Consider the following 15,561-nt stretch of genomic DNA (forward strand, 5'->3'; position numbering starts at 1 on the left):
AACTAAGACAGGCGTTGATCCATGGGCTACTCTTGGAAATAACACTGCGGGCTTCATGCCAGCAGTGACCAGGCTCTAACCCTCATTAAGAGACCACAATATTAGTTAAATATTTGTATCAGTGGTTCCCAAACTTTTTGGGGCTGCAGCCCCCCTTGCCTTTCAAGCCACATCTGTAGTGCCCCCTTACATACACACAAATACACAATTCTTTCCGGATAGTAGGTCTACTGCAAATTAAAAACAGCGATTACTAATATAACACTATAAACATGGGTATAGCACAGCTAAAATGGCATCTACTGTTTGGCTTGGCTGGTTTGTGCAGCATGTCCTGTCCAGACCAAGTCAACAAAATACAAACAGATGTTCTGACTCCTGACCACAAAATAAAATAATACCATGTTTCAGGTATGTATAACTATGTTAATTTTATTCTTTGTATAATTTATGTGTTACTTCAGTGTTTGTTGCTTATATTTTTGTGTGTGCATAGATTTTGTCATATACAGTAATTTTGAAAAAAAACTCTTTCTGCTCCCTCGATTCTGATGCTCCCATGCTGCCCACTTTCCCCTCACCACTGCCCCAGATCTTTCCCCCACCCACAGGGGGGCAATATCACCCACTCTGGGAACCCCTGACCTACATAATGTACCTGATAGCCAATGTTTGAGACTGGAGCCCCGAGCTGAATCAATCATAATGCAATCATCCTCCCATCTCATTTTTCTTTGTCTAAATGATAGTTTAGAACTTACCTTATTTCCATCTCCTCTTGTTTTGTTCAAAGTCCATGCTAGAACATGAAGATTGCTTCATTTTATATCACCATTTGAACACAGAAGCACATGGAACTGAGTTTTTTGAAAGGAAGGGAAGCCTGAGCTCTCAGAATAAGTAACTAAACTCTGACACCAGTCACTTTTTATTCAAACAGCAATTCTTTTGACTCCCTTCCTATCAGAGCATTCCAGGTTTTATTTCCAGACTTTTTCAAGTATGTTATTGGTTATAATAATTTTTAAAAAGGAAATTCCAAATGATTCATAACTAAAAATATAAAATTTCACATCTTAACTCAGGGTAGTGCTCTTTTTTATTAAGCAACATACAGTACTGTGCAAAAGTTTTAGGCAGGTGTGAAAAAATGCTGTAGAGTAAGAATGCTTTCAAAAATATATATTGTAATTGTTTTATGTTTATAAATTTACAAAATGCAAAGTGAGAAACAGAAGAAAAACCCAAATCAAATCAATATTTGGTATTTTGCCTTCAAAACAGCATCAGTTCTTCTAGGTACACTTGCACACAGTTTTTGAAGGAACTCGGCAGGTAGGTTGTTCCAAATATCTTGGAGAACCAACCACAGATCTCCTGTGGATGCAGGCTGCCTCAAATCCTTCTGTCTCTTCATGTAATCCCAGACAGACTCAATGATGTTGAGATCAGGGCTCTGTGGGGGGAAAACCATCACTTCCAGGACTCCTTGTTCTTCTTTATGCTGAAGATAGTTCTTAATGACATTGGCTGTATGTTTGGGGTTGTCCTACTGCAGAATAAATTTGGGGCAAATCACACGCCTCCCTGATGGTATGGCATGATGGATAAGTATGTCTGTATTTCTCAGCATTGAGGACACCATGGATCCTGATCAAATCTCCAACTCCATTTGCAAAAATCCAGCCCCAAACCTGCAAGGAACCTCCACCATGCTTCACCATTGCCTGCAGACACTCATTATTGTACCGTTCTCCAGCCCTTCAGCGAACATACTGCCTCCTGCTACAGCCAAATATTTCAAATTTTGACTCATCAGTCCACAGCACCTGCTGCCATTTTTCTGCACCCCACTTCCTATGTTTTCATGCACAGTTGAGTCGCTTAGCCTTGTTTCCATGTCGGAGGTATGGCTTTTTGGGCGCAATTCTTCCATGAAGACCACTTCTGGCCAGACTTCTCCGGACGGTAGATGGGTGTACCTGGGTCCCACTGGTTTCCGCCAGTTCTGTGCTGATGGCACTGCTGGACATCTTCCTATGTCAAAGGGAAGTAAGCATGATACAACTTCCATCTGCTGCATTAAGTTTCCTTGGCCAACCACTGTGTCTACGGTCCTCACATTGACCGTTTCTTTGTGCTTCTTCAAAAGAGCTTGAACAGCACATCTTGAAAGTCCAGTCTGCTTTGAAACTTTTGCCTGGGAGAGACCTTGCTGATGCAGTCTAACTACCTTGTGTCTTGTTGCTGTGCTCAGTCTTGCCATGGTGTATGACCTGTGACATGAAACTGTCTTCCACAACCTCACCTTAGTAGCAGAGTTTGGCTGTTCCTCACCCAGTTTTAAGCCTCCTACACAGCTGTTTCTGTTTCAGTGAATGACTGTGTTTCAATCTACATATGAAATTGATGATTAGCACCTGCTTGGTATAACTGGTTAATCATATACCTGACTCGAATCCTCCATTGATGTGATTTGGATTTCTCTTCTGTTCACTCACTTTGCATTTTGTAAATTGATAAACATAAACAATTACAATATATATTTTTGAAAGCATTCTTACTTTACAGCATTTTTTCACACCTGCCTAAAACTTTTGCACAGTACTGTATATGAGGCAAAGCTTGGATTCAAAGTACAAACACCAGCCTAAATGTAAAAAAGGGTCCCTTAAAAAGGATGGGCTACATTTCCTCTGATTTTTATTATGTTTGTACCAGTTATTTCTTAGATTTTTGATCCCTATGTTAGTTCCCTATATTTTAGGCTTAGACATTAATTACCTGGAAATAAGCATCTCTGAACTCAGTGCTGCTTCTTTCCATATAGACCAGTACAGGGCAGCACTCAGCTTTTTTTTTTTTTAAACCAATTCTTCTGTATCTAATGAATATACTTTGTTATATTGACTCAGCTACCTCCGCAAGCCTTGGTTCCACGCTGAAGATGTACCACATGTCTCAGCTGTAATATAAGCAAGCACCACAAGTAAATTGCCTGATTACTTACTATACACAGCATAGTAGACCATACTAGTAGGAGAAGAAACCAAACCACCTTACTAATGGAAGTTATGCAACATCAGCAGACATTACTGAAGCCCAATTATGTAAAATTGTGCATAAGAGTTTTGAGGACATAACTGTTCTGCAAAGGTTAATATATAAAATGGACAGTTCCACTGCTGCCATCCAGAGAAAACATCCTCATCTCACTGCAGGCATAATTCTGTGAAATTCAGAAGCTTAGATGGACATTTGTAATAAAGGGAATTTAGGCCAAACCAATATACTCTTGAAGCAGCTGAGTAACTGGGAACATTGAGGAATTTGGGTTCCCTTGTTATACTGAATTTGTTACCAAGTCTAAGGCCCTGATCCTTCTCTCATTATACTTGGGAGAGACGGGATTTACAGTACAGATGTATAAATCATTTTAAGAATGAGCCATTGTGATGGCAGGGATCTTTTCCAGCACAATCTTGTATTTAGCTAACCAAAAATCATTCTCACTGATTTTACTAGGACTTCTTTCCTCCAAAGAAAGAAAACATTTATAGCATGGCAACCTCACAGAACATCTCTGAGAGATCACAAAGGGGACAAAACCATCTCATCCAAAGCAGAGTTTGACTCATACTGGCAAGTCACAAGAAAGAACAGGTTCTTCTCCCATCCTGATCCAGGTGTCCCTCCCCTCCCACCCCCAGTGTAACTTACTATCTGCCTACTTTTGCTTTTATAAGCTAAGAAGCTGATAGGAAAGAGGGGAGCACTAGGAAGGGAGTGTCAAGACTGGTCCAAGATTTATTTATTTAATTTAAGAGACAAACGGCTGCCCAACTCATAAGCCATAATTCTCGGTGGCTCTCAGCAACAATGATAATGTTAAGACATAAACAACTCTCAGTACCTTGAACCAACACTCCCCAGTACATAAAAAAACACAACCACTGGGCTCCAGCCCACCCTATCCCAATGCCTGGGGAGAAAGTCAGCTTTTTAAGGGTAGAAGGGTGCTCCTTCCTGCCAGAGCTCAGGGAGGAGTGTGTTCCACAGGGCATGGGCTGCTACTGAGAAGGCAGCTACCCCCAAAGGGGGGATCCAAACTGTCATTCCTTCAGGTGGCTGTTGAGACTGTGGTTTAGTTGACTGCTATAAGGTCAACTAAAGAGAAGAACATTAAGCCAATGATTCTCATGGTGACTGTGGGCCACAGAGGGCCATCAGGTGGTCTGTTACAGCCTCAGCCTCATCTTTCTGTGTACCCCAACAGTCAGCTGACGAAAACCTACTTGCTACCTCAGCCTGAATACTAAAGTTCAGGAAACTGACAACAGTGAACAGGTCTCAAGCATGGTTATTAATTATGGGTCTGCATGTGCTACACTAAGGATAATTATGATCTTGTACAACCAACCCAACAAGAAAAGTGTGAATAGGATATATACAACGAGTATCTAAAAATAGAACTTCATTGTGCTGGAGATACACTTGACCCAGCCCCTTAGTATTCACAAATTTCTACCAAATATTCTTGATCAACAAGTTCACATTAAGAGTTGATATTGACTATGGTTACATAAAATAATACAAGTGGGAAATAAATACTTAAGTTTCACTTTAATTTGGGGATACACCATTTAGTTTAAAAATGGAGGGGAAGGCCTGCACAAATACTTATTTGTCAAAAAAATGTGAATGCCTATATTCTTAAAAAGGAAAACACAGGGGAGCGTGTAAAGTTTTTAATTGGTTGGTTTATGCATTTTCCAAGCATTTATTTAGTGGTCCGTGACTGCAGGAAGTTTGGGAAACATCATACCGGGCATTAATAAACTACTTACATTCCCTCAGCATCATTTTCATTTTATAATATTTTATTTTAAAAAAGGATATGTATATACTGTCTTCAGAAACTGAAGGAAAATTCTTCAAAAAATATTTACACACAGCTCAAGCATATTCACATCTGTGGGTCAGGCAAATTAACATCTGAAGGGATTCCCTTTTTAGCACCAGATTCATTACTGGTAGGGTCAATTATTAGTCTGGGCTCAATTAGCGCATCCCAACTTTCAGTTATCTAAAAGAGAAAACATAGATAAAAATGTGAAAGTTGATGCAGCCAGCAGACACCATCTGAATGGCATTAAACCAGTGCAATACAATGTAAGCATTTCTTTATGATAAAAGCATTTATCAAAGCACTCCTTCCCAAAGGCTAAAAATTCAAGCCGCAGTCCTTCCAGTGACACCACTGGATGGCATCAGACTGAGCTGTGACCACAACTCCTCATCTATTGTACTGAATTATCTCATCAATTGTTGAACTGCATTTAACAAAGCTGGTTTACGGTAGGGGGTGGGGATGTATCTGATCACCTCCCTTATCCAATAAGGTGTGAGATGGTAAAAAAAAATCACCTTGTGACTTTTTAAAAGTATAACTGTTGCCTGGAAGTGTAGGCAGCTGGGAGGGAAAGGTAAACAGAACAGGGAAATTAAAGATTATAAATGGAAAACAGAGAGGAGGGGGGAAATGAATATAAGGGAAGCAGGGGAGAGAGAACTGAGAAACAATGGCAGATGTGTGTAAATGAAGGGATGAAAAGAGTTGGCTCAGGCCAGACCCAGTTTGGATCTGTCCCACTGATATTAGTACCAGCCCCAATTGTTGCTGACCTGTGACTTCCAAAAGGTCCACCCAAGAGAAATGCTCTTGTCCCCCCCCCCCAGATTGCTCTCTCTCTATGATGCAATTTAACTTGTACAACCAAAGAAATGCTCCAGCACAGGCATTGTAGCTGTGGTAAGACTTGATCAAGGGCTAGGAACATAGACATATTTATTTTAAAATGTCTGAAGGATTTAAGGAAGCCTTAGATGGCCGATCAATTTCAAGAGAGTGCTACCATACCTTTCTGTCCTGAGATACTGCATATTCGATTGTCTCAGCTCCATCCTCAGACTGATAAACCAGATCAAATTTCCCTGGCTCTTTTGCTACTAAAAAAAGCCCACAACAAAATGAAAATTAGATCCTGGGTGTTTGCAGGGCCACTGGAAATTGCAGGATTTGTCAACAGATGGTACAGAATTATCGATTTCACTGATGGAACAGACTCCATCAGCAGAACAGAGAAGGAACGTTCCTCCCCGCCCTCCCGTTCAGCTGCCTCCCCAGCAGGACCTCAACATCTGCTCCTGAGACCCTCCTTCTGGAGCAGATTTAGTGATGTAAGCAGAGGCCTGCAATAGGAAAAGAAGTTCTGCTCATCTGAAGGTGAGATTTCCTCCATGATAGTTTAACTTCAAGCCAGACTACTAATTTTGCAGAACCCCATTATAAATGGTGATCATTTGTCATCCTGCTTCACAACAGCAAAACATTAGGAAGTTGCATAATACTCACCTGATGAAAAAGAAAGGATTTCAAGTTCTAGCTGCTTATTAGCAGGATTCCAGCTGACAATTTTTCCTTCCTTAAAAATATAAGAATTAAATTATGGCCCTCATAAGTGCATTCAGTAAAACACTAACATATTCTAAGTATTTTATTATATCATAAAATGTTATATTATTAAAATTAGTATAAAAAACAAACCCCCAATATGCAGCTGCAACATTAAGAGCAATAAGGATTTTTATTATATGTGGAAGCTGTTTAAATAAGAGCAGTTTAAATCCTCTCTGCTACTAAGTATTGTGCAGTTTGCTCTTCAAGGGTAGGGATCTCCCAATAAAATGCATTACCTTTCTTCTTCATGGTCCCTAGCATTTCATACAACACTAACAATGAGAACTTGACTACTGAACAACTTAACTAGTAATTTTGAAATTCCTTACACTATAAATGTTTCCAAAGAGAGAGCGAGAAACCACATTCATATGATACTCAACAATTACCCAAGCTTCAGAACTACAGACTGTGGTGTCTGAAAGTAGAAAAGATATCTGTAAAGGCAGATTTTCCTAGTTAAAAATATGACTTTCTGTTTAAAATCATATTCCTGTGCTAGTATGAAAAACTATGTAACTATGTAAAAATCAAGGAAGCAATGAGGAATACAGGGTACACTTTGCCATTGTAATTTAGTTTGGAGTAACCCTGGGGAAGGGACCAGAAGCCAGGTAACAGGCGTAAACATGTCAGGCAAAGGTTACTGCAAAAAGGGTCATCTTATAATACAATAATGAAGGAATGAAGATCAGGGTGACAGCAAGACTAAGGCACCAGGAGAAAGAAGATTCAAGTAAGTTTAAAGATCAAAAAGAAATATTTTAAAGTTTGGAAACAGCAAAAGGGAATTAAAAATGCTGACTGGGGACAGTTAAGAGGCTAGTGGGATTTGAAACAGCTTTTTTAAGGATTGTTTTAAATGTTTAAGAAAATACAGTAAGTGGTTTTGGATTTAACTGCAAGAATATCTGTCCTGGGAAAGTTTTGCTTCTGAAAATAAACACCAGATAAGACTGAGCTTTGAAGGTTAACTAGAGGAGCCAAAGAGCAATTAAAGGAAAAGGTATCTTTTAACACAATGGAGGAGTCTCCTTCTTTCAGAGAAGAATTGTTAGCTGTTTGGAATCAGTGTGCCCAGGAACTATTTCTAAAATTGGGACTAACAGAGGTTGTAGAAGAAGAAAAGATTTCATTGCATAAAATAGAAGTTGAGGATGACTTGAATAAAGACCTTAAAATGGACTTTAAAGAAATGTGAGATTATGAGAGAGACATGGAAGATATGGAAAAAGATGCTATAAATCTAAAGATGGACTGAGAGTTGCTTGATTATGAGAATGGTACTGAGAAAGGTGCTGTAATGGATCAGAAGAGTGACTCTCAGAGTTATCTGGACCCACAGAAGGGAAACATAAAATCTCTGCAACCTTTTCTGAAAATAGACAGGGAGAGAATGATAAAATTTGGGGTTTTATTTGGAGAAGAGACTGAAGACTGAGCCTTCCAAAAAGAAGAGAAAGGAATTCAAAGTGGATCTATCAGATCAGGATTAAATTGTCTATGTTTTGATCTTGGATTTTTAATACTGAATTTTCTTTTTCTGACCAGGATTGTAAGGTGATGATTTATACCTGTAAAAGTGATTTATTTGGTTTAGTTTAAAATACATATGTTATTACTATTGGTCTTTTGTATGCTTAAGGGGAAAGATCTTTTAGGTTTAGTTGTTAGAAAAAAATCAAAAGTTAAAATGCAAAATAGACCTATTTTGATTATAGATTATACTATATTATACTATAATTATATTATACTATATTATATTAGTATATTATAGATTAAAGTATACAATTTATTATCACTCGCATTCTTAATGCCTGTCTGATTGATTGAATATTTTTCATAATTTGGTTACTGTTTATAAACTTTAATAAACATATTATTAAAAAAAAAGACTAAGGCACCAGCCTCAAGGTCTGGATTTGGGCGATTACTTCACTGTTGATAATGTAGTGTGTGTGTGTGTGCGCACACGCGTGTGTGCGTGCCTTCAAGCAATTGCCTGGACAAGTCCCTGCAGTTTTCTTGGTAAGATTTCAGAAGTGGTTTGCTCTTGCCTACCACTACACCAAACCGGCTCTCTTTGTTGATATAGAGTTGAGGGCATTTCTTGCCTAAGCAAATGTCATTAATTATTCATGATTGACCATGCATTTTTTTATTGATAATCCTTTGAAAATCTGTCTTTGGTGCTTTTGAACTGGCTGGCTGGGAGCCCAGTAATCACTGTTCTAGAGTATTTCAATAAAGAAACTTTGGTTTGAGTCTTAACTGCTTTGTTCATCTTTTAGTGAATCGCTTTTTCCATTACAGAATAGAGTAAGAAAGATAAATTCCCAAACAATAAAATAATAGCATAATTCATACAGGACTCCATGCACCTAAAGAATTTTGTATACATTACCTCAGTCATCCATAAACTCACTGGAGAGAACAAGAACGGCTGACACCAAGTAGTAGCTTGGTCAAAGAATTAGATTCAGATTGGAAAAAAACCCCAGTCAGCACCTCACTTGCCTACTTCAATATTAAAATAAACACTAACAATAAAGCAAAAAAAAAGTCTAGTAGTATCTCTTCAAAAGAATAATTTTATTAAAAGGCACAAGCTTTCACAAGATGGAGCTCACTTCATCAGATGCACAGAGGTGCTAGAATTCTGTAGGGTTTAAATGGGGGTGAGGCAATGGGGAATGGGGGGAAGGTAGGATGGTTATGCAGATAACATGTGAGACAGATTATAAAATGAAATCTGAATGAAAGCTTATGCCTTTTAATAAAATTTGTTAGTCAGAAAGGTGCTCCTTCTGATTTTTTGCTACCATAGACTAATAGGGCCGTCTTAAGCAGCAATACTTAATAAATCGAAAAGCAGCATCAAATTATGTTGAAAAGTTGATGGCAATACCTTGTAATCTGATACTTCAGGAGTATAATTTTCAGTTAACTCCAAAAGCTATTAAAAGGGGAAAAAAATGTTAAGCTCCAGACATATCCAATAATATTCAATGCATAATAATAATTATTATTATTATTTAAACAGTACCCCATCTAAAAAACTCAGCTAACAATACAAGCAGATTAATGCCCCTTCAGAAGAGGTAGAGGAATATGCAGCTCTCCAGAAGTCTTTGAATCACAACTCTAAGCAGTCTGAGCTAATTAGAGCCAGTGATAAAGGATGCTTTGAGTTGTTATGTGCACATCGCTGTAGTAAGGCAGTTAAGATGTCCCAGGAAAGCACATATGGGACAAAAGGTATATAAACCTTGCAGAGAAGGGAGCAGCCTGTGAACCAATTAATTCTTTAGTGGAGGGATAGGAGCAGAACTTCACTTGATCCAGGTACTGGCAGAATAAATAGTAACATTAAAGTCTTGAGGTCAACCTCAACTCCTATTGACTTCAAGGACATGTCCATGTTGTCTTCTTGGCAACAATACAGAGGTGGTTGGCCATTGGCTTCTTCCAGGATGTTTTTTTGACTTCCCAGTCTAAGCTATAGTTATAAGATTTCCTGGTGACCTCTCATCCAAGAAATAATCAGATCCAATCCTTCTTAGCTTTTCAAGATCAGTCAAAATAGTTAGGTGGTTGAGTGGTTTCTGCATAAGATAGATCCTAATTCTCAAGTAATTCTAGCTTTTATTAAGGATACTGTGCACTTTTTTATATATGAGAACAGTCCACCTGTCCATTCTCTTTTAAATTCTCTTCCAAGGAAGCTTCCACCATCTTACAGAGGAACCACCTTTTTAATCAAATTTTGAACCTGCAGAGAAAATTCACCAGGTTCACATATAATGCTAAACCACTTGTTTGTATCACTGTGTTTTATAAACACCTGCTTGTTTTAGTATCTTGTGTAAACCAGCCAATTCTGGTTTAATAAATCATGCTTCAACAAACAGAAGGTGCTACTCAACCTGCCTCACAGTTAATGTCTGCATTTCATTCCCTGCTGCATATTATATAGTTGAAAGAAGAATACCTTAAAGGCTATTTTTTCGCCTACTTGTGGAGGAGCAGCTAAGAGAGGTAGCATGCTATAGTCCTTTTTCGGAACTTCCACAGGATTCTACAAAACAATCATTAAAAATATCATCGGTGCAAAAATCATAACTAAGAAGTTGTAATGCAAAGTTGCCTAGTCAATGTCTACTTTAGAACATTAGCTGCCTTGACAGCGATGGTGCTAGCCACTCACGGGAATATTTTATGTATGAAAAATTAAGCCTGACAGAGATAGCTAGGGTCATACCTGTTTTAATTAATATCTTTCTAGCCTTGTGGACCTCCACCCAGATCATGCTTTGGGAATCATTGTTCAGAAGGCTGGAGGAGGAATAGATCTGCCTCTCTACTATTCTTCCTCCAACCTTCTGAACCAGTAATTCTCCAGAGTGTAGCCTACCAAAGCCACCACATGATCGGCTCAGCTCCACCTCCCCATGTGCACAGAGCCAGCTGCCAGACACTTACTGCTCAGTGCCCACTCAAGTAGTTTTTTGGGTCCAAAAAGTTTACAAGGCCTCTTAAAATGGAGGGCATGAGAAGATGCGCATACATGCAACTATAACAATCATACATTTGCTGAAAAACAAACTCTCATGCTCTTAAAGATGCAAATGTATGTGTGGAGGGTTTGTTTAATTGGGTAGTCTCTGCATATTCCTAATGTTTATTTAGTGGTCCATGACTGAAGGAAAAAAGTCTGAGAAACACTGATCTGAAGTGTTGAAATTACCAATGAACCTATATTGGAGTATTTTTCTCCACCCTCACCAGTTCCCCTATTTCAACTTTTCATAATATTCATAAAAATATTCTTTCTTGCAGTGTAGAGCAGGGATTTGAAAAAGGGTTTCTAACAAATTCAAGACTTCTCACTATATCCAACACTTGGGAGTTCTATCTATTTCTGTCTAGGTAGGACAGCAAATTCTCCTTGGAGACAGGATAATTCTAGCTAGTGCAACTTCTTCCAAGCAAGTAATTATTTTAAAGTTCTGGATTTCCTCTCTAGCCCAGAGCTAGTGGAAAAGAAAAGGCACTGGCAAAAGCCTACTAATTGCATAGGAGCAGGTGCAACTGACCTATCTCACAAAATAGTTGGCATGGCTACCTTACCAGCATTTACTGTATGCAACATAAAGGAAAAAAGATAGCAAGAAAATAATGCAGCAAGGAAACGTTCTTACTCAGATGTATTAAATGCCAAATCAAACACCAGAATAAAAACCCAGCAGCCTCATACCATGCTTCTCAGCTTTCAAACAATGTCAGAAACAGAACATTCAATTGATACTCAATTTTTGCAGATAATTTAGGAACTAAACTACCACCATTTGCTGGTGTAGTTAGGTATGTAATGGCTTCAATTTTTCCAACAACATTATATCACCGACCCATGGAGTCATGGACTAGATGTTACTGTTATACCCACCTGAATAATAACGGAGGTGTTTGTTGCTGCTTCGTTTAACTGTTTCTGTTTCTGGTGTTCACTACTGAAATTATAGAAGAAATGAACGTTTTCTCCTCTTCCACGACCCCTGGTCATCCCGCGGCATCCACGAATTCTAGGGCCTCTCCAAAAGGGCGTTTCTCCTCTTCCACGACCCCTTCTGTTTTCCCTTGAGCTTGCAGCTAGTCCACAAGAGACAGCTGACAGCTGTTTGTCACAATTCCCTCCTACGGACGGAATGACTGTGGCATTCACCTTCTGTTTCTTTAAAGCACAAGTCTCTGATTCAGAACTATCAGATTCTGAGGAGGAGCTTTTAGGTTCAGTCTTTGAAGAGTGGCCTGTCACCGTTCCTTGGTTCTTATATGGTAGCCTATTTTTCAGGTTACTGCTCTGCTGCTCTTCTTCCTCCGAACTAGAATCTGAATCTGAACTAAAGGACTGGCTCTCAGCCTTCTTAGTTTCCCCTGTTTTAAGAGAAATTTTGTCTTTATGTTTTCCAGCAGGAACAGATGTTAGAGAAGAAGCCAACTGTGGTTTATTGATGTGCTGTGATGTCCCTTTAGATGCATGTGTGATGGTTTGTTTTGTGCCTGGTGTACTATGGTCACTATTAGATGATGATGTAGAGGATTCACTGGAGAAACCACCTTTCTTTGCATTGGGTTCTGCTATTATGCTTTCCTTTGTGCTTTTTTGGTTGAGACTTTTCTTGGTCTTTTGGGAGGTGCTCTTTGATAGAAATGTACTTGCTTTCCTCTTTTTCTCTTTCTTTGCATCCTTCTCCTTCTCAATTTTTTCCCTAAGCTTCTTGGAATGAGAAGTATCATCATCACTCTTAGTGTCCATCATATGAGCCCTTTCAGGTGCTATTTTTTTCTTTTTCCCCAGTGTCACAGAATCTTGAATATTTTTAGATTTTTCTTCCTGGTGCTCAAAGTTCCATTTACCTTTTTTTCCTCTGTTGGGCTCTTCATCTTCACTGTCAGAATCCTTTGCTTCCAGTTTCTGCCACTGTCGCTTTCTTTGTTTTTTTGACAGGCTGCTGAAACCATTGGTGACTGTGTCGTAAGTGTTTCCTCCAATAACCTCTTCCAATCTGACTCTATCAAATCCACAAACAAAAGAAAATGTTAATGCTGCAACACATTTTATATAGTATAATGCTAAAAAGTGAAACACATCCAGCTGGCTTTTAATCCAACAAAGACACAGGTTAGGAACTCTTCTTCATCTCAGTATGATATTCTGTTTTCAGTCTTTATGCCTTAAGAGTAGTAGCCTTATACGTGTCTATTTGCAAGTAGGTCACACAAGCAGATTGCTATCACACTAAGCCATGATTTACTGAATCCTGGTTTAAGTATGCCACAATTGTCTGGACTCATATATCACATTAAACCAAAAAAATCACATTGTTTACATAATGTGTGAAGCCATCTCTATATTTATGGCTTACGCCTCCTAAGTGTATATAGGACTGCAGCCTGTAAGAACAAATAATTTCCATTAGGCCATGGCTTCTCAAACCGTGCACTACCATCACCCCATAATAAGATAAATGAATTTGTGTGACGCCCTCCATAAATAAAATGAATATCATTAAGGCTGAGTTTGGGCAAGAAGTAAGTATATTACTTACTTGTAATAATTACTGTTGTGGCCAAAACCTGACTCACCTAAAGCAACCAAACGTACTTTGAACATTCAACCTAATTTTATTAGCATGCAAACAATAAAACAGTATATACAAGGCTCCCAGCAAGGCTTTTAACAGCCATAAGCAAAAGCAGAACTAGAGGTCATATACCTTTGGCCTACTACATTGCAAAGACAAAGGAAAAAGGCAAACACAGTGGAAATTACAGCACAACGTTGGAACGTTTTAGATGAATGTTTTAGATAAACCCATCCCTGTGACCTTATTACTATTTATCCCTTCCTACTAGGTCAGCATGGCAACTATACTATCTCTTAGATATGATCAGCGAATAGAAACAATTGGGTTTACTGGGCCACAAGTTCCTGACTGATTCTTTCCCCTGTCACCACTCAGGGTCAATTCAGGTTGCTGTGAATGTTTTCTTACAAGGGTACTTTAAGCAGTCCACATGCAGGGGGGTGGGGGGGAGTGCATCTCATAGGTTTGGTAGTGGAGCTTATGTGTGTATGGGGGATACCTTTTACATTACATTTTAATCTAGATATCACAGGGTTCTCAAATTTCATGAGCTTGCACAAGCAAAGCAGAGACCAAACCTCAGAGTGAGTTTTGCCTGTGATCAAGCCTTGCTAATACAGGCCTGATAAGGTGGTTTTGTTTTTTTTTTAATTTCAACAGTCTGGGAATACCTGCTCTAGATGATAAACAGAGTGATTTTATGGGTGCTAATTTCCATATTAGACCTACTAAGTTTAACATGCTGCATTTATACAAAGTTATACATGACTATAATGCACTTGGCTTAAACCAGCCTTCCCCATCCAGCTGTTTAGGGTTACAACTCCCATTCACTGTGGGTGAATCTAATGGAAGATACAATTCAAAATACTCGGAGGGTATCTTCCTGCCTAAATCTGAACAGGATCCAGCTAACGCTCCAAAAGAAATTTACTTAAGTAAATTTGCCAATACACAAACAAAATGGCCAAATCTCTGTGAAAGCCACTGCAAAGCAGGCAGCCGCTCGGGGGGGGGGGGCTGTTTTCCCCACCACCGAAGCCCAGGCATGTGCAGTGTCCAAGAGGCCCCGGCCCTCTTTCCCGCTGCAAGGCTCCCACCGAAGGGAATCGTTGTCCCGCACCAGCCGCGCGCTCTCGGTGGGCGGCAGGAGCGCCCCGTCGAGGAAGAGGTTGAGCTTGGCGCGGCGGCTAAAGCCGAACTTCTCCCGAATGAGGCTAATCAGGTCAGTGACGAGGCGCACTTGGTTGGGCTCCAGCAACAGCCAGCAGAGTCCGCAGGCCGGAGTCACCGGCGGCGGGTAATCGAAGAGCAGGCGGAGACGCACCGGAGCCTCGCAGCCGCTACCGGCGGCCGCCGCCATCTTGCCGAAAGAGCAATTGCTACGGCGCGCCACGCGGGACAAAGAAAGCAAGGGCGAAGGCTACGGGTTGTCCGCGAGCTCCCTCCGCCGGGGGTGCTGGGCGGAAGGGCTCCGGGAGAGGGAAAGCGCGAGAACCCGTTGATTCTTTTCCAGTACAGCAATTTGTTGCGTTGGTTCATTTTTTAAAAACGCCCACCTCCTCCCACAGGGGAGCTGCGTAACGGTTTCTTTAAATTTGGGTATGTCTAATTTCTAAAATAGCCAACTCTGATAAAATCCCTCAGTGCAGTTTTGTTCAACCTCGTAATGGATGCACCTCCGAGTACTTAATTTCTGCTCTGTGGGCAGCTGTGAAAAAAATCCCATGAGGACAAAGTCGTCTCTGGAAGGAACAGGTGTATACGTTATTTAACTGAAATGCATTATTTTATTATTCAACGATTATTAGCATTGCAAGTACCATGAATCTGTTTCACTATTCAGATGATCTTGTCTGCATTTTAAGGCAGCCAGTGATGATGGGAGTTATA

At 39.7% G+C, this 15,561-nt stretch overlaps 1 protein-coding gene across 1 annotated transcript; it reads right to left on the bottom strand.

The window, feature by feature from the left end:
- Nucleotides 1–3,778: 3,778 nt before the first annotated feature.
- COIL (coilin) lies at nucleotides 3,779–15,126 on the bottom strand. The gene is made up of 7 exons (XM_007432099.3): nucleotides 14,769–15,126; nucleotides 11,967–13,092; nucleotides 10,512–10,598; nucleotides 9,429–9,476; nucleotides 6,416–6,485; nucleotides 5,921–6,009; nucleotides 3,779–5,086 (listed from the first exon to the last, which is right to left on the bottom strand). Exons 1-7 carry the CDS (start codon nucleotides 15,029–15,031, stop codon nucleotides 4,967–4,969), a joined length of 1,803 nt encoding a protein of 600 aa, XP_007432161.1. The 5' UTR covers nucleotides 15,032–15,126; the 3' UTR covers nucleotides 3,779–4,966.
- Between the last annotated feature and the right edge of the window lie 435 nt (nucleotides 15,127–15,561).

This window comes from Python bivittatus, unplaced genomic scaffold (genome assembly GCF_059951505.1).
Source record: "Python bivittatus isolate LINGU-HERP-01145 unplaced genomic scaffold, Pbiv_v1 ctg000220_np1212, whole genome shotgun sequence".
Taxonomy (NCBI): Eukaryota; Metazoa; Chordata; class Lepidosauria; order Squamata; family Pythonidae; genus Python; species Python bivittatus.

Excerpts from the sequence above, each read along its gene's own strand:
- COIL (XM_007432099.3), bottom strand. The coding sequence starts at position 15,031 with ATGGCGGCGGCCGCCGGTAGCGGCTGCGAGGCTCCGGTGCGTCTCCGC. Across the intron at positions 10,599-11,966 it reads ACACCTCCGTTATTATTCAG|AATCCTGTGGAAGTTCCGAA; the intron begins GTGGGTATAACA and ends ATTGTTTTGTAG. Across the intron at positions 6,010-6,415 it reads AATCCTTTCTTTTTCATCAG|TAGCAAAAGAGCCAGGGAAA; the intron begins GTGAGTATTATG and ends GGCTTTTTTTAG.